The 25,596-nt window shown below is 40.4% G+C and overlaps 1 protein-coding gene across 48 annotated transcripts in view; it reads left to right on the forward strand.

The window, feature by feature from the left end:
• Positions 1 to 25,596, forward strand: part of slo (calcium-activated potassium channel slo) — a 1,069,848-nt gene that overhangs the window by 607,680 nt on the left and 436,572 nt on the right. For 42 of the 48 annotated variants that reach the window (XM_071687050.1, XM_071687052.1, XM_071687045.1 and 39 more), the window contains exon 12: positions 18,518 to 18,630. In XM_071687050.1, the coding sequence (XP_071543151.1) occupies positions 18,518 to 18,630 (113 nt within the window). Of the gene's footprint in view, positions 1 to 17,729; positions 17,843 to 18,517; positions 18,631 to 25,596 lie in introns of all 48 variants that reach the window. The other 6 variants (XM_071687046.1, XM_071687090.1, XM_071687079.1 and 3 more) reach the window with 1 other exon arrangement.

Here is a 25,596-nt window from a genome sequence, read left to right on the forward strand (position 1 = left end):
GAATGGAGAAAAATTGGAGGAAGTGAATTGTTTTAGATATCTGGGAGTAGATTTAGCAGCTGATGGAACTATGGAAGCAGAAGTTAGTCACAGGGTAAGGAAGGGGGCGAAGGTTCTGGGAGCGATGAAGAATGTGTGGAAGGAGAGAACATTATCTCGAAGAGCAAAAATGGGTATGTTTGAAGGAATAGTAGCTCCAACACTGTCATATGGTAGCAAGGCATGGGCTATAGATAGGATTGTATGGAGGAGGGTGGACTATTGGAAATGAACTATTTAAAGACAATATGCAGTGTGAGATGGTTTGATCAAGTAAGTAATGAAAGGGTAAGAGAGATGTGTGATAATAAAAAGTGTAGCTGAGAGAGCAGAAGAGAATGTGTTGAAATGATTTGGACTTATGGAGAGAATTAGTGTGGAAAGATTGACAAGGAGGATATATGTGTCAGAGGTGGAGGGAAGAAGGAGAAGTGGAAGACCAAATTGGAGGTGGAAGGATGGAGTGAAGATTTTGAGTGACCAGGGCCTGAACATACAGTAGGGTGAAAGGCATGCAAGGAATAGAGTTAATTGGAACGATGTAGTTTACTGGGGTTGATGTGCTGTCAGTGGACTGAACCAGGACATGTGAAGCATCTGGGATAAACCTTGGAAAGGTCTGTGGGGCCAAGATGTGGATATCGAGCTGTGGTTTTGGTGCATTACACATGACAGCTGGAGACTGAATGTGAACAAATGTGGCTTTTTTTTCTTTTTTTTTCCTGGCGCTGCCTCGTTTAAGGGGGGATGCTATTACCTGTGTGGCGGGGTAGCGACAGGAATGGGTGAAGGCAAGCAAGTATGAACATGTACATGTGTTTATATATGTATATGTCTCTTTATTTATATATATATATATATATGTATATGTTGATATATATATGTGCATGTATGGGCATTTATGTATATAGGGGAGAAAGAATACTTCCCACGTATTCCCTGCGTGTCGTAGAAGGCGACTAAAAGGGAAGGGAGCGGGGGGCTGGAAATCCTCCCCTCTCGTTTTTTTTTAATTTTCCAAAAGAAGGAACAGAGAAGGGGGCCAGGTGAGGATATTCCCTCAAAGGCCCAGTCCTCTGTTCTTAACGCTACCTCGCTATCGCGGGAAATGGCGAATAGTATGAAAAAAAAAAATATATATATATATATATATATTAACTTTATATATATATATATATATATATATATATATATATATATATATATATATATATATATATATATATATATTAACTTTATATATATATATATATATATATATATATATATATATATATATATATATATATATATATATTAACTTTCTAAAATGGGAAACAGAAGAAGGAGTCACGCGGGGAGTGATCATCCTCCTCGAAGGCTCAGAGTGGGGTGCCTAAATGTGTGTGGATGTAACCAAGATGTGAAAAAAGGAGAGATAGGTAGTATGTTTGAGGAAAGGAACCTGGATGTTTTGGCTCTGAGTGAAACGAAGCTCAAGGGTAAAGGGGAAGAGTGGTTTGGAAATGTCTGGGGAGTGAAGTCAGGGGTTAGTGAGAGGACAAGAGCAAGGGAAGGAGTAGCAATACTCCTGAAACAGGAGTTGTGGGAGTATGTGATAGAATGTAAGAAAGTAAATTCTCGATTAATATGGGTAAAATTGAAAGTTGATGGAGAGAGGTGGGTGATTATTGGTGCATATGCACCTGGGCATGAGAAGAAAGATCATGAGAGGCAAGTGTTTTGGGAGCAGCTGAATGAGTGTGTTAGCGGTTTTGATGCACGAGACCGGGTTATAGTGATGGGTGATTTGAATGCAAAGGTGAGTAATGTGGCAGTTGAGGGAATAATTGGTATGCATGGGGTGTTCAGTGTTGTAAATGGAAATGGTGAAGAGCTTGTAGATTTATGTGCTGAAAAAGGACTGATGATTGGGAATACCTGGTTTAAAAAGCGAGATATACATAAGTATACTTATGTAAGCAGGAGAGATGGCCAGAGAGCGTTATTGGATTACGTGTTAATTGACAGGCGTGCGAAAGAGAGACTTTTGGATGTTAATGTGCTGAGAGGTGCAACTGGAGGGATGTCTGATCATTATCTTGTGGAGGCTAAGGTGAAGATTAGTATGGGTTTTCAGAAAAGAGGAGTGAATGTTGGGGTGAAGAAGGTGGTGAGAGTAAGTGAGCTTGGGAAGGAGACCTGTGTGGGGAAGTACCAGGAGAGACTGTGTACAGAATGGAAAAAGGTGAGAACAATGGAAGTAAGGGGAGTGGGGGAGGAATGGGATGTATTTAGGGAATCAGTGATGGATTGCGCAAAAGATGCTTGTGGCATGAGAAGAGTGGGAGGTGGGCTGTTTAGAAAGGGTAGTGAGTGGTGGGATGAAGAAGTAAGAGTATTAGTGAAAGAGAAGAGAGAGGCATTTGGACGATTTTTGCAGGGAAAAAATGCAATTGAGTGGGAGAAGTATAAAAGAAAGAGACAGGAGGTCAAGAGAAAGGTGCAAGAGGTGAAAAAAAGGGCAAATGAGAGTTGGGGTGAGAGACTATCAGTAAATTTTAGGGAGAATAAAAAGATGTTCTGGAAGGAGGTAAATAGGGTGCGTAAGACAAGGGAGCAAATGGGAACTTCAGTGAAGGGCGTAAATGGGGAGGTGATAACAAGTAGTGGTGATGTGAGAAGGAGATGGAATGAGTATTTTGAAGGTTTGTTGAATGTGTCTGATGACAGAGTGGCAGATATAGGGTGTTTTGGTCGAGGTGGTGTGCAAAGTGAGAGGGTTAGGGAAAATGATTTGGTAAACAGAGAAGAGGTAGTAAAAGCTTTGCGGAAGATGAAAGCCGGCAAGGCAGCAGGTTTGGATGGTATTGCAGTGGAATTTATTAAAAAAGGGGGTGACTGTATTGTTGACTGGTTGGTAAGGTTATTTAATGTGTGTATGACTCATGGTGAGGTGCCTGAGGATTGGCGGAATGCGTGCATAGTGCCATTGTACAAAGGCAAAGGGGATAAGAGTGAGTGCTCAAATTACAGAGGTATAAGTTTGTTGAGTATTCCTGGTAAACTATATGGGAGGGTATTGATTGAGAGGGTGAAGGCATGTACAGAGCATCAGATTGGGGAAGAGCAGTGCGGTTTCAGAAGTGGTAGAGGATGTGTGGATCAGGTGTTTGCTTTGAAGAATGTATGTGAGAAATACTTAGAAAAGCAAATGGATTTGTATGTAGCATTTATGGATCTGGAGAAGGCATATGATAGAGTTGATAGAGATGCTCTGTGGAAGGTATTAAGAATATATGGTGTGGGAGGCAAGTTGTTAGAAGCAGTGAAAAGTTTTTATCGAGGATGTAAGGCATGTGTACGTGTAGGAAGAGAGGAAAGTGATTGGTTCTCAGTGAATGTAGGTTTGCGGCAGGGGTGTGTGATGTCTCCATGGTTGTTTAATTTGTTTATGGATGGGGTTGTTAGGGAGGTAAATGCAAGAGTCCTGGAAAGAGGGGCAAGTATGAAGTCTGTTGGGGATGAGAGAGCTTGGAAGTGAGTCAGTTGTTGTTCGCTGATGATACAGCGCTGGTGGCTGATTCATGTGAGAAACTGCAGAAGCTGGTGACTGAGTTTGGTAAAGTGTGTGGAAGAAGAAAGTTAAGAGTAAATGTGAATAAGAGCAAGGTTATTAGGTACAGTAGGGTTGAGGGTCAAGTCAATTGGGAGGTGAGTTTGAATGGAGAAAAACTGGAGGAAGTGAATGTGTTTTAGATATCTGGGAGTGGATCTGTCAGCGGATGGAACCATGGAAGCGGAAGTGGATCATAGGGTGGGGGAGGGGGCGAAAATTTTGGGAGCCTTGAAAATGTGTGGAAGTCGAGAACATTATCTCGGAAAGCAAAAATGGGTATGTTTGAAGGAATAGTGGTTCCAACAATGTTGTATGGTTGCGAGGCGTGGGCTATGGATAGAGTTGTGCGCAGGAGGATGGATTGCTGGAAATGAGATGTTTGAGGACAATGGTGTGAGTGGTTGATCAGTAGTTGAAGGTAAGTAAGAGAGGGTGAATAAAAGGTAGAGCAGAGTGTTAATGTGACATGAGAATAGGGAGTGACAGGTTAGCGAGTGAGAAGAAAGGACAAGAGGGATGGAGTGAGTTGGTGACGGCACTCAGAGGTGAAGGCAGATGATGATGAGATGTGTAGGTGAGTGGTCGATCAGGACGGAACTGAATGTAGATGAATCGGTGGTAGACGTGTATGGTGGCTTCTTTTTCCTCGCGCTGCACGAGACAGGAAGAGAAGAAGTTGGAAATAAAAAAGTGTTAAAGAAAGAGGTAGTTTTTATGGTTATATATATAAATAGTGAGGAATAGTTGACCATAGATATATGTGTCGGATGGGCATGGAACGGGGAGAAGAGAGATTCCAAGTATTGGAGTGAAAGATGATGAAAAAGAGGGATCGGGGCTGGAAATGCAATGCTGAACAGATTGATTCATTTATAATTGCGTGCTTCAGGATTGAACAAGGAGTGAAGGGGGTAACTATATATATATATATATATATATATATATATGTTAATGAGTGGATCGGCCATTCTGTGTCTGTTTCCTGGGACTACCTCGCTGACGTGGGAAACAGCAGTTAAGTATGATGATGAAATATGACATACATACCTAAGGATAGGGGAGAAAGAATTCTATCCATTCATTAGAAGCTTGTTGTACAAAGTAAGTAAGAGGATTGGGAGTGGAGGACTTGAAACTCTCCCCTTCTTGTTTTTAATTTTCTTAGAGATGGAACAGAAGGAGCCAGGCAAGGAATGTTCATCCTTCTTGAAGGCTTAGTCTGGGATAAGTAGTATGTTTCAGGAAAGGAACCTGGTCATTCTAGCTTTTTGTAAAAGAAAGCTCGAGGGCAAGGGAGTTGAATGGTATGCGCATGTCTTAGGGTTAAATTCAGGGGTTATTGAGATGGTACATCTAAACCAGGAATTGTATGATTGTTTGAAAGAGTGTAAGGGCTTGAACAGCAGACTGATGTAGGTAAGAATGAAAATAGATTACAAAAGATTGGTGATTTTTAGTACTTATGCACCTGGCCATGAAAAGAAAGATGAAGAGATTAGTGTTTTGGGAGCAATTAAGCAAATGTGTCAGCAGTTTTGATGCAGGAGACTGGGTATTAGTGATGGTTGATTTGGATACAAAAGTGAGTGGTGGTGAGGGGGTAATGGGTTTTTCAGTAAGAAGAATGAAAATGGTGAACAGAAAAAGAAGAAAAACAATTGACCTTTGCCTAGTTGCCAGGCCTGTCTTCCCAAAGAACCTCTCAACAACATTTTGGGTCCAAGGCTGGTGACATGGCAATCAAGTGGGACTAGTCTTGGTGGTTTGATGCCACAAGTAGGTGGTTATGACTTGGTCAGTGATCGCAGCATTGTTTATCAGCAGATTTCTCAGACTGGTGTCTGGATGTATTATAAGTACATCTTTTGCATGCTTGCATTAAGCATTACTCTAGCATAATTTCTCATGTTTAGTCCCACCCTTTGGTAATCTGACAGCATATTTAAGTACTGCTTGAGGTGTAGATAAGTCAGTAGTGTTATCTTAACCCTTTCATTGTGTGAAGCCACATTTGTAGAAGAACATATTTGGTTGTGCTGAGCCACATTTGTAGCTTTAAGCCTTCATCTAATTTCCCAGCAGATGTATGGTTCCACACTTATCCATAGATGTTACAAGCAGCCTAATAGCAACAATAAGAATAATATCATGCATCACAGTTACTCATAATTTGTCTAAGAATGTGTATTGCATCATTGTGGTGGGAAGCTTGATTTGTGTAACAACTATGATAATCATTTTTTATATAAAGAGAAACAATTTCTCTTGTAGTATTTCTTTTTTATTTGAAGTTAGTAACGTTATATTTAATCTATGTTTATTTATTATATTTTGTCACTGTCTCCCGCATTAGCGAGGTAGCTCAAGGAAACAGACAGAAGAATTGCCCAACCCACCCACATACACATGTATATACATAAACGGCCACACACACTCATATACATACCCATACATTTCAACGTATATATACATATACATACACAGACATTTACATATGAACCATTCTTTTATTCATTCATTATACTTTGTCGCTGTCTCCCGCGTTAGCGAGATAGTGCAATGAAACAGATGAAAGAATGGCCCAACGCCACCCACATGCACATGTATATCCATACACATCCACACACGCACATATACATACCTATATATTTTAGCGTATACATATATATACATACGCAAACATATACATATATACACATGTACATAATTCATACTTGCTGCCTTTATTCATTCCCGTCGCCACCCCGCAACACATGAAAATGACCGAAACCACAGCTCCCTTTCCACATCCAGGCCCCACAAAACTTTCCTTGGTTTACCCCAGATGCTTCACATGCCCTGATTTAATCCATTGACAGCATGTTGACCCCGGTATGCCACATCGTTCACTTCACTCTATTCCTTGCATGCCTTTCACCCTCCTGCATGTTTAAGCCCCTATCGCTCAAAATCTTTTTCACTCCATCTTTCCACCTCCAGTTTGGTCTCCCACTTCTCCTTGTTCCCTCCACCTCTGACACATATATCCTCTTTGTCAGTCTTTCCTCACCCATTCTCTCCATGTGACAAAACCATTTCAATACACCCTCTTCTGCTCTCTCTACCACACACCTCTCTTACCCTTTCATTTCTTACTCGACCAAACCACCTTACACAACATATTGTCCTTAAACATCTCATTTCCAACACATCCGTCCTCCTCCGCCCAACCCTATCTATAGCCCACGCCTCGCAACCATATAACATTGTTGGAACTAACATACATACATACATACCCATTTTTGCTTTCCGAGATAATGTTCTTGCCTTCCACACATTTTTCAGTGTTCCCAGAACTTTTACGCCCTCCCCCACCTTGTGACTCACTTTCGCTTCCATGGTTTCATCTGCTGCCAAATCCACTCCCAGATGTCTAAAACACTTCACTTCCTCGTTTTTCTCCATTCAAACTTACCTCCCAATTTACTTGTCCCTCAACCCTACTGTACCTAGTAACCTTGCTCTTATTCACATTTACTCTCAGCTTTCTTTTTTCACACACTTTACCAAACTCAGTCCCCAGCTTTTGCAGTTTCACACCCGAATCAAGCACCAGCACTGTATCATCAGCGAACAACAACTGACTCACTTCCCAAGCCCTCTCATCCACAACAGTCTGCATGTCTGCATACTTGCCCGTCTCTCCAAAACTCTTGCATTCACCTCCCTAACAACCCCATCCATAAACAAATTAAACAACCATGGAGACATCACGCACCCCTGCCGCAAACCAACATTCAATGAGAACCAGTCACTTTCCTTTCTTCCTACTTGTACACATGCCTTACATTCTCGATAAAAACTTTTTCGCTGCTTCCAGCAACTTGCCTCCCACACCATATACTCCCCACACCATATGCTCTTAATACCTTCCACAGAGCATCTCTGTCAGCTCTATCATATGCCTTCTCTAGATCCATAAGTGCTACATACACATCCATTTGCTTTTCTAAATATTTCTCACATACATTCTTCAAAGCAAACACCTGATCCACACATCCTCTACCACTTCTGAAACCACACTGATCTTCCCCAATCTGATGTTCTGTACATGTCTTCACCCTCTCAATCAATACCCTCCCATATAATTTCCCAGGAATACTCAACAAACTTATACCTCGGAAATTTGAACTCTCACCTTTATCCCCTTTGCCTTTGTACAATGTCACTATGCATGCATTCCGCCAATCCTCAGGCACTTCACCATGAGCCATACATACATTGAATATCCTCACCAACCAGTCAACAACACAGTCACCCCCTTTTTTAATAAATTCCACTGGATGGTAATCCAAACCTGCTGTCTTGCCGGCTTTCATCTTCTGCAAAGCTTTCACTACCTCTTCTCTGTTTACCAAATCATTCTCCCTTACCCTCTCACTTCACACACCAGCTCAACCAAAACACCCTGTATCTGCCACTCTATCATCTAACACATTCCACAAACCTTCAAAATACTCACTCTATCTCCTTCCCACATCACCACTACTTTTGTTACCTCCCCATTAGCCTCCTTCACCAATGTTCCCATTTGTTTTCTTGTCTTACGCGCTTTATTTACCTCCTTCCAAAACATCTTTTTATTCTCACTAAAATTTAATGATACTCTCTCATCCCAACCCTCATTTGCCCTCTTTTTCACCTCTTGCACCTTTCTTTTGACCTCCTGCCTCTTTCTTTTATACATCTCCCAGGCATTTGCACTATTTCCCTGCAAAAATCATCCAAATGCCTCTCTCTTCTCTTTCACTAATAATCTTACTTCTTCATCCCACCACTCACTACCCTTTTTATAATCTGCCCACCTCCCACACTTCTCATGCCACAAGCATCTTTTTTGCAAGCCATCACTGCATCCCTAATTACATTCCATTCCTCACCCACTCCTCTTACGTCCTCTGCTCTCACCTTTTTCCATTCTGCACTCAGTCTCTCCTGGTACTTCATCACACAAGTGTCCTTCCCAAGCTCACATACTCTCGCCACTCTCTTCACCCCAACATATATACATATGCACATATTCATACATGCTGCCTTCATCCATTGCCGCTGCCACCCGGCCTCGCATGAAATGACACCCCTCCTCCCCCCGCATGCATGCGAGGTAGCGCAAGGAAAAGACAACAAAGGCAACATTCGTTCACACTCAGTCTCTAGCTCTCATGTGTAATGCACAGAAACACAGCTTCCTTTCCACATCCAAGCCCCACAAAACTTTCTGTGGTTCACCCCAGCCACTTCACATGCCCTGGTTCAATCCAGTGACAGCAAGTCCAACCCGGTATACCACAGTGTTTCAGTTCACTCTATTCCTTGCACGCCTTTCACTTTGCTGCATGTTCAGGCCCCATTCGCTCAAAATCTTGTTCACTCCATCCTCTCACCTCCAGTTTGGTCTCCCACTTCTCATTCCCTCCACCTCTGACACATAAATCCTTTTTGTCAATCTTTCCTCACTCATTCTCTCCATGTGACCAAACTATTTCAATACACCCTCTTCTGCTCTCTCATCCACACTCTTTTTATTACCTCACATCCCTCTTACCCTTTCATTACTTACTTGATCAAACCACCTCACACCACACATTGTCCTCAAACATTTCATTTCCAACACACCCACCCTTCTCCGCACAACCCTATGTATTGCCCATGCTTCATAGCCATGTAACATTGTTGGAACCCCTATTCCTTCAAACATACCCATTTTTGCTTTCCAAGATAATGTTCTCGCCTTCCACACATTCTTCAATGCTCCCAGAACCTTCGCCCCCTCCCCACCCTGTGACTCAATTCTGCTTCCATAGTTCCATCCGCTGCCAAATCCACTCCCAGATATCTAAAACACTTCACTTCCTCTATTTTTTCTTCATTCAAACTTACCTCCTAGTTTACTTGTCCCTCAACCCTACTTTACTTAATGACCTTGCTCTTATTCACATTTACTCATAGCTTTCTTCTTTCACACACTTTACCAAACTCAGTCACTAACTTCTGCAGTCTCTCACCCGAATCCGCCACCAGCGCTGTATCATCAGCGAACAACAACTGACTCACTTCCCAAGCCCTCTCATCCACAGCAGACTGCATACTTGCCCCTCTCTCCAAAAGTTTTGCATTCACCTCCCTAACAGCCCCATCCATAAACAAATTAAACAACCGTGGAGACATCACGCACCCCTGCCACAAATCGACATTCACTGGGAACCAATCACTTTCCTCTCTTCCTACTCGTACACATGCCTTACATCTTTGATAAAAACTTTTCACTGCTTCAAGCAACTTACATCCCACACCATATACCCTTAATACCTTCCACAAAGCATCTCTATCTTATGCCTTCTCCAGATCCTTAAATGCTGCATACAAATCCATTTGCTTTTCTAAGTATTTCTCACATACATTCTTCAAAGCAAACACCTGATCCACACATCCTCTACCACCCCTAAAACCACATGTGATTTCCCAGGAATAGTCAACATATTTATACCTCTGTGATTTGAAGACTCACCTTTATCCCTTTTGCTTTTGTACAGTGGCACTATGCATGCATTCTGCCAATCCTCAGGCACTTCACCATGAACCATACATACATTGAATATCCTCACCAACCAGTCAACAACACAGTCACCCCCTTTTTTGATAATTTTTTATTTATCCATGTAAACTATGTTTTTTGAAAATTATTGGAAATTATGCAAATAATGCATTTAAAATGTAAGAAATACACATATGTAAAATATTATGTAAATAATACATATGGGATGCCTGGTTAAATCTATAAAGCATGTAGAACAATATCACATTTAGGTAAACACATAATCATCTTATTTTTTCATACTTGATTACCATTTTCTGCATTAATACTGTAGTGCCAAGAACAGACAAAGAAAGACCACTTCTGCTCAACATCCATCCTCTAGCTGTTAATGTGTAATGCACTGAAATCACAGCACCCTATTGACAACCAGGCTCCAGAGACCTTTCCATGATTTACCCTGTGTATTTAACATGCTTTGGTTCAGTCTATTAACAATATGTCAACTGCAGTAAATCTTATTGTTCCAGTTCCTGCTATCCCATGCACACCTTTCACCCTCCTGCATGTTGAGTCCCCAATTGCTCAAAGTCTTTTTCAATTCATCCTTCCATCTCCAATTTTGGTCTCCCCATTCTCCTTTTTCCTTCCACCTCTGACATGTAATCCCTTTCAGTCTTTCTTCAGTCATTTTCTCCATATGTCCAAACCATTCATTTCTTCATTTCTTTCAGCCACACTCTAGTTATGAATACACCTCTTTCCTACTCTCTCATTACTTACTTGTTCAAACCACATATTATCTACAGACATTTCATTTTCAACACATCTGCTCTCCTCCTCACAGCCTTATCTATAGCCCTTGCCTTTCATCCATTTTTGCCCTCCTAGATAACTTTCTGTCTTTCCACACATTCTTCATTGTTCCCAGACCCTTTGTCCCTTTCTATGGTTCCATTCACTGTCATATCCACTCCCAGGTATCTAAAACACTTCATGTCCTCCAGTTTTCCTCCATTCAAACTCACACTCTAACAAGTCTGTTCCTCAACTCTGCTAAACCTGATAATCTTGTTTTTATTCACATTTACTCTCAACTTCCTCCTCTCACAAACTCATCCAAAGTCATTTACCAACTTCTGCAGTTTCTCACTCAAATTTGACACCAGTGCTGTATCACCAGCAAACAACAGGTGACTTACTTCTCAGGCCCTCTCATCCCCCACAGACTACATACTTGCCCCTCTCCCCAAGACTCCTGCATTTACCTCTCACACCACTCCATCCATGAACAAACTGAGTGACCAAGGTAACATCACACTCCCCAGCTGCAAACCATCTCTCACTTAGAATCTTTGTCTCCTCTCTACCATTTACACATGCCATACACCCTTGATAAAATCTCACTGCTTCTAGCATCTTTCCTCCCACACCATGTATTCTTAAGACCTTCCACAATGTATCACTATCAACCCTATAATGTGCTTTCTCCAGCTCCATAAATCCATGTTTCTCTACGTACTTCTTGCACACATTCTTTAAAGTTTACACTTGATCCACACATCCTCTTCCACTTCTGAAACCACAGTGCTCCTCACCAGTCTGATGCTTTGTACCAGCCATCACCCTCTAAGTCAATACCTTCCCATACAGCTTAACAGGTACACTTAAAAAACCTATACCTCTGTAGCTTAAATACTCACCTTTACCCCCCTTGCTTTTATATAATGTCGCTATTCAAGCTCTCTGCCAATCCTTAGGCACCTTACCATGATCTATACTATATTTATATATTTTCTTATACTTTGTCGCTGTCTCCCATGTTAGCGAGGTAGCGCAAGGAAACAGATGAAAGAATGGCCCAACCCACCCACATACACATGTATATACATACACATTCACACACACACACATATATACCTATACATTTCAATGTACAGTATACATATTTATACATACACAGACATATACATATATACACATGTACATAATTCATACTTGCTGCCTATATTCATTCCTGTCGCCACCCTGCCACACATGAAATGACAACCCCCTCCCCTGCATGCACGCGAGGTAGGGCTAGGAAAAGACAACAAAGGCCACATTCATCCACACGCAGTCTCTAGCTGTCATGTATAATGCACCGAAATCCCAGCCCCCTTTCCACATCAAGACCCCACAAAACTTTCCATGGTTTACCCCAGACGCTTCACATGCCCTGGTTCAATCCATTGACAGCACATTGACCCTGGTATACCACATCATTCCAATTCACTCTATTCCTTGCACGCTTTTCACCTTCCTGCATGATCAGGCTCCGATCACTCAAAATCTTTTTCACTCCATCTTTCCACCTTCAATTTGGTCTCCCACTTCTCCACGTTCCCTCCACCACTGACACATATATCCTTTTTGTCAATCTTTCCTCACTCATTCTCTCCATGTGACCAAACCACTTCAAAACACCCTCTTCTGCTCTCTCAACCATACTCTTTTTATTACCACACATTTCTCTTACCCTTTCATAACTTACTCGATCAAACCACCTCACACTACATATTGTCCTCAAACATCTCATTTCCAACACATCCACCCTCCTCCGCACAACCCTATCTATAGCCCATGCCTCGCAACCATATATCATTGTTGGAACCACTGTTCCTTCAAACATACCCATTTTTGCTTTCCGAAATAATGTTCTCGCCTTCCACATATTTTTCAACGCTCCCAGAACTTTTGCCCCCTCCCCCACCCTGTGACTTACTTCTGCTTCCATGGTTCCATCCACTGCCAAATCCACTCCCAGATATCTAAAACACTTCACTTCCTCCAGTTTTTCTTCATTCAAACTTACCTCCTAATTAACTTGTCTCTCAGCCCTACTGTATGTAATAACCTTGCTCTTATTTACGTTCACTCTCAGCATTCTTCTTTCATACACTTTACCAAACTCAGTCATCAGCTTCTACAGTTTTCACCCGAATCAGCCACCAGCACTGTATCATCAGCGAACAACAACTGACTCACTTTCCAAGCCCTCTCATCCACAACAGACTGCATACTTGCCCCCTCTCCAAAACTCTTGCATTGACCTCCCTAACAACCCCATCCATAAACAAATTAAACAACCAAGGAGACATCACACACCCCTGCCGCAAACCAACATTCACTGAGAATCAGTCACTTTCCTCTCTTCCTACTAGTACACATGCCTTACATCCTTGATAAAAACTTTTCACTGCTTCTAACAACTTGCCTCCCACACCATTTACTCTTAATACCTTCCACAAAGCATCTCTATCAACTCTATCATATGCCTTCTCCAGATCCATAAATGCTACATACAAATTCATTTGTTTTTCTAAGTATTTCTCACATACATTTTTCAAAGCAAACACCTGATCCACACATCCCCTACCACTTCTGAAACCACACTGCTCTTCCCCAATCTGATGCTCTGTACATGTCTTCACCCTCTCAATCAATACCCTCCCATATATAATTTCCTAGGAGTCCTTATTAAACTTATGCCTCTGTAATTTGAGCACTCACCTTTATCCCCTTTGCCTTTGTACAGTGGCTTTATGCATGCATTCCACCAATCCTCAGGCACTTCACCATTAGCCATACATGCATTAAATATCCTTACCAACCAGTCAACAACACAGTCATCCCCTTTTTTAATAAATTCCTTTGCAATACCATCCAAACCCGCCGCCTTGTCGGCTTTCATCTTCAGCAAAGCTTTAACTACCTCTTCTCTGTTTACCAACTCATTCTCCCTTGCCCTTTCACTTTGCACACCACCTCGAACAAAACATCCTACATATGCTACTCTATCATCTAACATATTCAACAAACCTTCAAAATACTCACTCCATCTCCTTCTCACATCACCACTACCTGTTATTACCTCCCTATTAGTCCCCTTCACCGATGTTCCCGTTTGTTCTCTTGTCTTACGCACTTTATTTACCTCCTTCCAAAACATCTTTTTATTCTCCCTAAAATTTAATGATACTCTCTCACCTCAACCCTCATTTGTCCTCTTTTTCACCTCTTGCACCTTTCTCTTGACCTCCTTCCTCTTTCTTTTATGCATCTCCCAATCATTTGCACTATTTCCATGCAAAAATTGTCCAAATGCCTCTCTCTTTCACTAATAATCTTACTTCTTCATCCCACCACTCACTACCCATTCTAATATGCCCACCTCCCATGCTTCTCATGCCACAAGCATCTTTTTCGCAAGCCATCACTGCTTTCCTAAATGCATCCCATTCCTCCCCCACTCCCCTTACGTCCTTTGCTGTTACCTTTTTCCATTCTGTACTCAGTCTCTCCTGGTACTTCCTCATACAAGTCTCCTTCCCAAGCTCACGTACACTCACCACTCTCTTCACCCCAACATTCTCTCTTCTTTTCTGAATACCTCTTCATATCTTCACCTTCGCCTCCACAAGATAATGATCAGACATCCCTCCAGTAGCACCTCTCAGCACATTAACATCCAAAAGTCTCTCTGGCCATCTCTCCTACTTACATACGTATACTTATGTATATCTCTCTTTTCTCCCAATCACCAGTCCTTTTTCAGCACACAAATCTACAAATCTACACAAGTCTACACAAATCTACACAGATCTACATTCCCATTTACAACAGTGAACACCCCATGTACACCAATTAAATCCTCAAATGCCACATTACTCACCTCTGCATTCAAATCACCCATCACTATAACCTGGTCTCGTTCATGAAAACTGCTAACATGCTCACTCAGCTGCTTCTAAAACACTTGCCTCTCCTGATCTTTCTTCTCATGCCCAGGTGCATATGCACCAATAATCACCCATCTCTCTCCATCCACTTTCAGTTTTACCTGTATCAATCTAGAGTTTACTTCAGTTTTACCTGTATCAATCTAGAGTTTACTTTCTTACACTCTATCACCTACTCCTACCACTCCTGTTTCAGGGGTAGTGCTACTCCTTCCCTTGCTTTTGTTGTCTCACCAACCCCTAACTTTACTCCCAAAACATTCCTAAACCACTCTTCTTTACCCTTGAGCTTCATTTCACTCAGAGCCAAAACATCCAGGTTCCTTTCCTCAAACATACTACCTATCTCTCCTTTTTTCTCATCTTGGTTATATCCACACACATTTAGACACTCCAGTCTGAGCCTTTGAGGAGGATGAGCACTCCCCATGTGACTCCTTCTGTTTCCCCTTTTAGAAAGTTAAAATACAAGGAGGGGAGGGTTTCTAACCCCCCACTCCCATCCCCTTTAGTTTCCTTCTACGACACGTGGGGAATGTGTGGGAAGTATTCTTTCTCCCTTATCCCCTATCTATACATACATTGAAAATCCTTGCCAACCATCCAACACAGTCACCCACTTTCTTGATAAATTCAACAGCAATACCATCCACTCCAGCCACCTTGCTTCCAGTTATCTTATGGAAGGTTTTTGCCACCTTTTCTCTCTCCACCAAACCACTCTTCATGACTCTCTCATGTCTTATATCACCCCAACCAAAACACCTTCATCTATCGCCCTATCATTAAACACATTCAGCTATTCTTCAAAATGCTCACTTCATCTTTATATGTTATCACTCCTTTTTTCCCCTTCACCTTTGTTCCTATTTGTTATCTTGTATTTATTTGCACATCAGTTAGCCCCTTCCAAAGCATCTCATTCTCCCTAAAGTTTACTGGTACTAGCTCACCCCAATTCTCATTTGCACTCTTTTTCAGCCCCCTGCACCATCCTCTTGACCTCCTGCCACTTTCTCTTATACATCCCTCAATCATTTTTGCTCTTTCCCTGAAAATATCACGCAAACCCCTCTCATTTCTCTTTCACTATCAACTTTATCTCTTTATCCCACCAGTCAATACCCAATCTAATCTGTCCACCTCCCACCTTTTGCATGACACATGCATTTCTTGTAAATGCCAGCCCTGCTTCCCTAAATACCTCCCACTCCTCACCTACTCCCCTTGCTTCATTTACTCTCACCTTTTGCAGCTATACACTCAGTATCTCCCAGTATTTCTTCTCAAGTTTCTTTTCCAAGCTCACTTGCTCTTACCATTCCTTTCTCACAGACAATGTTTCCTTTCTTTTTCAGAAAACCTATACAAGTCTTCACCCTTGCCTCCATAAGGTAGTGATCAGATATTCCACCAGCTATCTCTCTAAGTGCATTTACATCCGGGAGCCTTTCTTACACACTTATCAATTAATATGTAATCCAGTAAAGCCCAATGACCATCTCTCCTACTCACATATGTATATTTGTTCCTCATTTTAAACCAAATACACCCAATCACCTGCCCTTTTTCAGCACACAACTTCACCCACTATTCACTATTCCTGTTCCGAATTACTGAATACCCCAAACCCCCTTTGCACTCAAATAACCCATCACTAATATTTGGTCTCTAACATTACAACTGCTGACACACTGACTCAGCTTCTCCTAAAACACTTTTCTCTCATTATCTTTCTCGTCATGACTAAGTGCATGAGCACTAATATTAATCACCCATCTCTCTCCATCCACTTTGATTTTTACTCACTTCAGTCTACAATTTACTTCCTTATGCTTTCACTCATTCCCATAACTCCTGCTTCATGAGTAGTGCTGCTTCTTCCTCAGACCTTGTCCTCTCACCAACCCCTGATCTTAATCCTAAGACATATCTAAACCATTCTTCCTCTTTACCTTGGAGCTCTGTTTCTTTCAAGAGCCAGAACGTCCATGTTTCTTTCCTCAAGCATACTACCTGTCTCTCTACTTTCCTCATCTTGTTTACATCCACGCACATTTAAACATCCAAGCTTGAACCATCTAGGAGGATAAGTACTCCCTGTGTATGTGTATAATTTGGATGAATGAATGTGATAGCAAAAGCATTAAAGATTTTCAGCATTTTGGTAGCATCGTTGATAATGATTTGAAAGGCAGTTTGTGAAATATCTGAAATGATGCTGAGGTACAGAAAAACTGCTGGTATACTGAGAGGCATAATTGAAATGTCAGTTTGTGCTGTGGAGAGGCCTACCAAAAGAGTTTACTTTTAATTCATGCAGCTAGTATGTAAACCTTTAACTGAAGTTTTGGATGTAGAAAAATTATATGTAAAAGAAGGGAGTCAACTTTTAGTGAAGCATACAATTTGAGCACTGAAGAAAATCATAGAACTTGCATGATTATTTATGGATTAGTTGATAAAGTGGAAGAATTTATTTTGAAGTAAGATATATGATTACAAAAATTTTCTCTTCATACTGGTCCTTCCCAGTTTAAATTATTTTCCTTACAATAGTCCCCATTTCATCCATATATCCAAAATATCATTAGCAAAAAGAATTAGGACTCCAGATTGTAGATGAAAAGGTGGTATGATTTTCAAGAAGGATCAGTATGAATAGAAAAAGTTGAATAGCACTATTTAGCTTTAGATTTTACATGCAAATGCTTAATGATCCTGTGTTGTTGGGTAGTCACCCGACATGTCGCCGTGGCAGGATCACTACCAGCAGGGTTCTGGCATGGAGATGTACACAGAAACTCTTAGCCCAGCTTTTGTGGACCTTGAATTTAGGGAAACATGTGCGTAAGTAGCTGTGTTAGGTATTTGGTACAGCCTGGAGAGTGTGTCAGTGATATGTTACTACTAACATCTGGACTGTACCATGCTTATGACCCAGGTGTCTTTCTAACTATTCACTTTTATCATAAACTGACTGCTAGAAGTTTACATTATCTAAGTGAGATACCCCCCCTCAAAAGCTGTGCTAACTCAAGAGGTAAAAGTTGGGACATACCCTATAAATAAATATCCATATACTTTTGATAATAAACAGATGATCTGAGTTTCTGCTACATTGTCAGCATTTGATTGAAGCAGGCCATGTAGTAGATTCTGTGCACTTTGATTGACTTTTGTTTGGCAGACAATTAAAGCTCTTATTTCAGGCTTCTGAAATTATCTTTGTTTTTATGTGTATTTAATGTATTTGAATATACCAACCATCCCTACTTTCACAGATTAATACAACTGAGCTCCAATTTTTGTATTTTTTGTATTTTGAAATTTTGTCGTAAAAAATTTCTAATATAAACTACTATTTGCATAACTAGCACTTTAGAGTGATCTATCATAACCAAAGGAAAATGTGTATGTGTTACTTGTTAGACTTATTATCAGTTGTATTGAATGTACTGAAGTGTAATCTTAGTGTTGTGTGTTATAGATAAGTGTATTTGGACACGTTTGTGTCTTCCCCAGTCTCCAGACATGCAGGCCTGGCAGAACGACTACCTCTGTGGGACTGGCTGTGAAATGTACACGGAAACATTGTCACCAAGTTTTGTGGGGATGTCATTTCCTCAGGCATCAGAGTAAGTCTACCAATAAAACTACCGCAGGTACACTAGCACTTATTTACACACATCCTGGATTTAGGATCCAGTCACCCCTTCACACACACACACACACACACAGCTTCAGCAGGCAGGCAGGCTCCAGCGAGATTCAGGAATTTCAAGAATACAGAGGATACTGCCATGATAGACTCCTATTTAGCAGGTAAGGAGAGAGAGAGAAATACTCAGGGGGGCCCCTGGAGAACTTTTTGAGCACAAAAATTACAGGAAAGGGAGTGAAAGAGCTATGAATAAAACAGCATATGCAGTGTGAGGTAAACAAATGCCAGTAGCATCATTTGCTGGATGGGGTATCCTCCATCCTAACTATTGTAAACGATTCACAATTCATTTGCACTAGTGAAAATAAGCTAATATATTGACAGGCAAGACCATTATTTTAGAGCACAGTGAAACATAGTGAGAAGAGAAACAGTAGGAAGATCAAAAATCAAGGAAATTAGTTCAAGCCAGAGATCAACAACATTTGATCTCAAGGCTGGGGATATCTATTTTAGTAATTTGGAACTACAACGCAAATAGATTAGTATCCCCAGAAATTTAGGGAAGCTAATATGGCTGGAAGTGTTGCATGAATCAGGCAAATAAGGTTCAATAAGCAAAAGAAGGAAAAATGGACTTGGATAGATTAGGCCAAAACAACTTATTTCTAAAACAGCATAGGAAATATTAACAAACTGAGAGTAGACAGAAGCAAGAAAAGAAAAATGAGACAGTGAAAGAAGATATTGATTTTGGGGATTTGTTAATGGAGAATATGGATGTTGGGGGGAAATGGAGAACCCAACAGCTGATAGGTCCCACATTATGGATAAGATAAACAAGCTTCTGCCCAGAATATACTACTTAAAAGACCTGGTTTAAAAAGAAGTCAGAGAGCACTTCAAGGACATTGCTAGGGGACCATGGAAAATCCCAGGGAGCAGTAGAAGTGGAGAGAATTAGCGAAACTGTAATGGAGCTTGATGGTAGATTAAACATTTTTTAAGATGCTCCATGTATATGTACACAAAAATTAGGCATTGTAGGGGAGAAGAGACTAGAATTAGATGATTTTAGGGTAGAAGTTAACCACAAAGCATGAGTAACTGAAAAAGTACAGAAATCTAGGGACCCTGAAACACATAGGCAAAATTGAATATTGTGAAGAGCCATTGAGGAGATAGTGTATGGACAAGACTGTCAGGGAGGTATTTGTTGATGGGGATGAATAGGTTAAAAGGCAAAGATGATTCAAGGCAGCTGTGCAGTGAATAGAAAATAATTTTTTTAGATAAGGTAAGAGATGAGGAGGAAGACATAGCAAGACTGCTGGAGAAAGTTTAAAAATGGATTATTGCACAATTGAGGGAAATCATACTGAGGGAGGTCAACAGGCATAAGTCTATGATAGTCTTTAGGCTAGAGATGACCATTTGCCGGACAAAGAAGAAAGGGAAGCCAGAGAAGGGGAGTAGGTAAGAAAAACATGACATTACAAATGCAAGTCATAAAATCAGGCAAGTAGGTAAGGCTACTAAGGTAACATTTGATGTGGAGATGTGTAGTCAGGAGATGCTTAAGTAGGCTGATGAACTTGCCAGAAAATGGGTTTCGGAGGATTGTGTCAAGAGTGATAGACCATGGGAAGAGAGAGGGAGCTGAAGAGAATAGCCAAAAGGTAAAAATGAGAGGAGTTGAATCAGGCTAGAGGAAGGAACAACACTTCCACTTCTAGCTCAAGGAGGCTGGAACTTACTGTTAGCAAGTGCCTTAGGCAGAAAGATCTGTATACAGATACAGAAAGGCTGGTTGCATATGGAAAAGGAAGTAAAGCTCAAAGATTATATTAGGGGAGGCAAACCCAACATTTTTGGAATAGTGGAGATAAAACTCACTAGAGAGCTAAAGTCTAAACTAGTCTTCACAAGGGTACGTGATAGCAAGGAAGGACAACGAAGATACAGGAATGGGAAGTAGCCCTCTTGATAAGGTATACCTTTAACACTTAAACTCTGACTGAAAAAGCTTAAACAGTATGAAAACCTGACTACCATTGTATGCTCCAAAAACTAGAAAACTTCTTAAAAACATAAAAATTTGTATGAAATTGAATATATGCATGCAGGAATATGATAAATGCAAAAGCAAATCTTTCTTTACCTTTGCTGGGGTGGAGTGTTGAAAATTATGAAAGCTACACTTGGCACATATTTGAAAAAGGACAAAAGAAAATAGACAATATATCATAGGATTATAGATCTGCATGCAGAGGTATGAAAAATTAAAAAGATAAATCCTTCATCTACTTTTCTTTTGCCATGGTTAAGTGCTGAACTTTACATTTGGTGAGCAGTTCAAAACTGTGGCTTGGAAATCTTGCCTTTAATTATGTCATTACTGATTGTAAACTATCAAGTGATGCATGTTGCAGTTTAAAGATTGAGTTCCAGAAAATATCAGTACATTACACCTTCAAATGGTGCATATGGGTACAGTTAGTGTTGGTGAAAAGTGTATTGTAGTGTAGTGATGCAGGGCAGATGCAGGTTATGGGCAATGAAGGAACTATCAGAGAAGTGAAGGAATTCATGAAATACTCCCTCTTAGGACATAGTAAAGTATTAATAATGAGGGATTTCAATTACTGGAGAAACTTAGATTCTCATGAAGATAGTGAGTCTTGGAGATACAAATCCCTTAAAGAGATACCTGGCTTTGACTTGGTTGTATTTGTTTATACACATAGAATTATAGGCTTGGAGTGTATACAAGGTTAGCCCTATAACTATTAACAAAGGAATCCTTTCCAACCCTCAGATCTGTTTTTAAACTTATTCATAAAAGATATATTTATGATAGATGTTTTTCGGTTTCGGTGGTGACCTTCCAATATTCAAAAAAAAAGTTGAAAAAAAGATATGCAAAAATATCTCAAATTGCACACGTCTGCACCATAGCTGTTAGTGTATTCACCACTTGGTATTTTGTAGCGCTAGTAATTGTTTATTGTCTCCCATGTGCTTTCTGGCATGGTGTTGTGCGCTGTTCATACACATTTGTGTATTTTTTGCATCCTGAATTACTTTTGCTGGCAGTGGCCTCTTTCAGGTATTTTGAGCAATTGCCTCAAAGCTCCTTGAAGCCATCAGTGTTTTGGACAAAACATGTAGGAGGAATATCTTAAGCATCAAAATGAAGATGGAGTTGTATGAGAAGCTGACCAAGGGCAAGTCCAAGGCAGCACTTATGAAGGACTTCACTGTTGGCATGATGACTATTTCAAGGCATTTAGTAGTGTATATTTGCTTACATGTATTAGGATGTCCACAGTGTAAAATATTTGAAAATAGGGTAATATGATTTTAAATGTGTTTGATAGAAAGTGCACCAAAATATCTTAAACAGTTGGCAGATGGATTAAGTGTGTTCTCTAGTGGAGCATGCCACATTCTTGCCGGCAAGTCATTCTCACTATTACCACCATTATGTACGGATCTGGGCTACTTGTATTTGTTGGTATGATTTTCCCACAGTCCACTGTGTTTGTGTTTGTAAATATGGCATCCAAACAAGCAGCGGTATCTTCTACCTGAGAACCAGTAGTTAGATGGAAGGGAACATCTCTGACCTTAGAAACGAAACTAGAAATCTTATGAAATGCTGATGCTGGTGTGGGAGTGTGAGTGTGGTAGAAGGTGCACTAAAACTTCATTGAAGGTTAGTGGATGGAGTAAGTGTGGGTGGAATGTACCACATTCCTGCCAGTGGGTCAGTCCCACAGTTACCACCATTGTGTGTGGATCTGTGCTACTTGTGCAATTGGGAAATACCTTCTAGTGTGATTTTTCTGCAACTCGGTGTGTCTTGTGTGTTAGTATAGCATCCAAACATCAAACATTTTCTCTTACCCCATAACCAGCAGTTAAATAGAAGAGAACCTCTCAGACTTAGAAAGAAAGCTAGAAATCTTCTGACACACTTTTGATGTTTTGTAAATATTAGTGCTTGGGTGTGCTTACAACTTGGATGAATCCATGATCCACAACATAAAGGAGAATGCTGAGAAAATTGGAAGTGCTGTGGTCTACTTTACTCCATAGTCTGCCAAGGCAGCCAAAAGAGTTAGAATTCCACTTATGGAGAAAATGTTATACATAGAGCATAAAACAAAGAAGGAGAGCAGCCTAAGCAAACTTCAGATCAGAGCTAGTCTAAAGCTGTGAAGTTTCAAGAGCATTTTTTGTAAAGAAGACTATGTAGCTGATCTGGAGCCATTTCAAGCAAGTAAAGGATAGCTAAAGGAATTCTTTTGCCATCAAAAGCTACATAACATGAAGGTAATGGGAGAACCTCATAGTGCTATTTGCAATTTCTCTTTGTGCAAGGATTTTGCAGAAGATAACCTGCTACATAAAATGAGGGAAGGGCAATTTCTGATTGATTCAATTTATTCAAAAATCAAATAATCACAATATTTGTCATCCGAAATAGCTGATTCCCCAATCAGTTCAGATAACAGAGGTTTTAATTTATAAGCTTTTTTTTTTCATTTTTTATTTTTTATTTTGCTTTGCCGCTGTCTCCCACGTTTGCGAGGTAGCGCAAGGAAACAGACGAAAGAAATGGCCCAACCCACCCCCATACACATGTATATGCATACGTCCACACACGCAAATATACATACCTACACAGCTTTCCATAGTTTACCCCAGACGCTTCACATGCCCTGATTCAACCCACTGACAGCACGTCAACCCCGGTATACCACATCGCTCCAATTCACTCTATTCCTTGCCCTCCTTTCACCCTCCTGCATGTTCAGGCCCCGATCACACAAAATCTTTTTCACTCCATCTTTCCACCTCCAATTTGGTCTCCCTCTTCTCCTCGTTCCCTCCACCTCCGACACATATATCCTCTTGGTCAATCTTTCCTCACTCATTCTCTCCATGTGACCAAACCATTTCAAAACACCCTCTTCTGCTCTCTCAACCACGCTCTTTTTATTTCCACACATCTCTCTTACCCTTACGTTACTTACTCGATCAAACCACCTCACACCACACATTGTCCTCAAACATCTCATTTCCAGCACATCCATCCTCCTGCGCACAACTCTATCCATAGTCCACGCCTCGCAACCATACAACATTGTTGGAACCACTATTCCTTCAAACATACCCATTTTTGCTTTGTAATCATCTTTTGTCTAAATTTCCAGTGTGTTGAAGGCAAACATTTATTTGCAGGAACACATCTCTGTTATGATAATGGAAGACAATGAGAAATTAGGTCTCTGTTTATGAAATTTCGCTTAGGAAAAGCCCTTTGTTAAATGAGGGAGTAGTGTGTAAGAGTGATGTACCAATGGAATAGAATGATAAAGGATATTAGTAATGCAGGCAGCATATATAAGTTTAAGAAGCTGTATGATAGCAGGGAATGTTCAAGAGATGGGCCCAGTGTGTATAAAACTCCCTCCCCCATACAGTACAAATAAGTAATTACACAGACTCCAAAGTTGGCCTAATACATGGTTGATGAAATTCAACATAAGCAGATGTACAATAATGAGGATAGGATAAAATGAAAGGGGGCCTCAATATGATTGTTATCTAACAGGAATAAGCTTCAGGATTCTGTGCGTATTAGGCCTTGGGATTTACTTTTATGTCTAAACTGTCACCAAAGTCCCATCGGGACAATAGTGAAGGAGAGAAACTAATCTGGTAAATAGTAGAATAGCTTACAAGTATATGGATAAGGAAATATTTAAGCAAGATGTTCATATCTTATATAAAGACAAAACTAGAATATGCTTCTCATGTTTAGTCATTGCACCTAAAGAACCATAAAAGAGCTAATTGAGAAATTGTAGAGGAGGGTAGCAAAGATTGTACCAGGATTAAGAGAACTGAGTTACAGGGAAAGGCAAGGAGCTTTAAATTTCCCCACTTTGGAAGAGAGAAAAGTAAGGGGCAAGGTGATCAAAACCTTAAGTTTTTAAAACAAACTTGACGTGGGATAGAGAAACCAGTGGACATAACATAAAATTAAGCAGAACTTGTTAAAAAGATGCTAAGATTTAATTTTATAAGATTGATGGGAGAAAATTATGGAGGAATTGGTTAATGCAGACAGCATACATAGATTTAAGTAGTATGAGGGTAGAAAATGTTTAAAAGATGGGGCCCCCATGAGTGTAAAACTCACTTTCTTACAATACAAATAGTTGATTACACACACATGCATGAGGGTGGGTCATAGTGACCAAAGGCCTCAAATATTATAATCATCTCATAGAATGATCACAACTTGTGAGAATCTGTGAGAGATAAAGACTTGGGAGTTAACCTTGCTCCTAACCTGTTGCTAGATTCCTATTTTCTTTGTAGATTAGATGAGACCAACTGTCTGTTAGGAGATATTAGAATAGCATTTAAGTTTATGTATAAAAAATTTCTCAGCAAGCTTTTCACATCATACATAATGCCAAAACTACAATATGCTTCTCATATTTGGTCATCTCATCTAAAGAACCACAGAGAACTAAAAGAGAAGATCCAGGGGAGAGCAACAAAGATTTTACAGTAAACCTCTTTTATCTTTAATTGGAGACAACAAAATGTTGAAAACAACATGTTTTTCAATTTCAGTTTGCAACCCTTTTTTATCCAGAAAGTAATTTAAAAGTTAAAAAAAGACATGTAAAGATATTTCAAATTGTGTGCACACCACACTGCAGCAATTAGTGTACTCAGTACCTGCTGTCTTGTGGTGTTGGTGATTGTTCACCATCCCACATGTATTTTCAGGTGTGGTGTTGTTTGCAGGTCTTAGACATTTGTGCATTTTGTGCACCCTCAGTTATTACAGTGGACAGTGGCCCCTTTCAAGCATCACCAGCAATTGCATAACACCTCAAAACCATCTATGTCT

This window comes from Panulirus ornatus, chromosome 43, assembly GCF_036320965.1.
Source record: "Panulirus ornatus isolate Po-2019 chromosome 43, ASM3632096v1, whole genome shotgun sequence".
In the NCBI taxonomy this organism is placed as follows: Eukaryota; Metazoa; Arthropoda; class Malacostraca; order Decapoda; family Palinuridae; genus Panulirus; species Panulirus ornatus.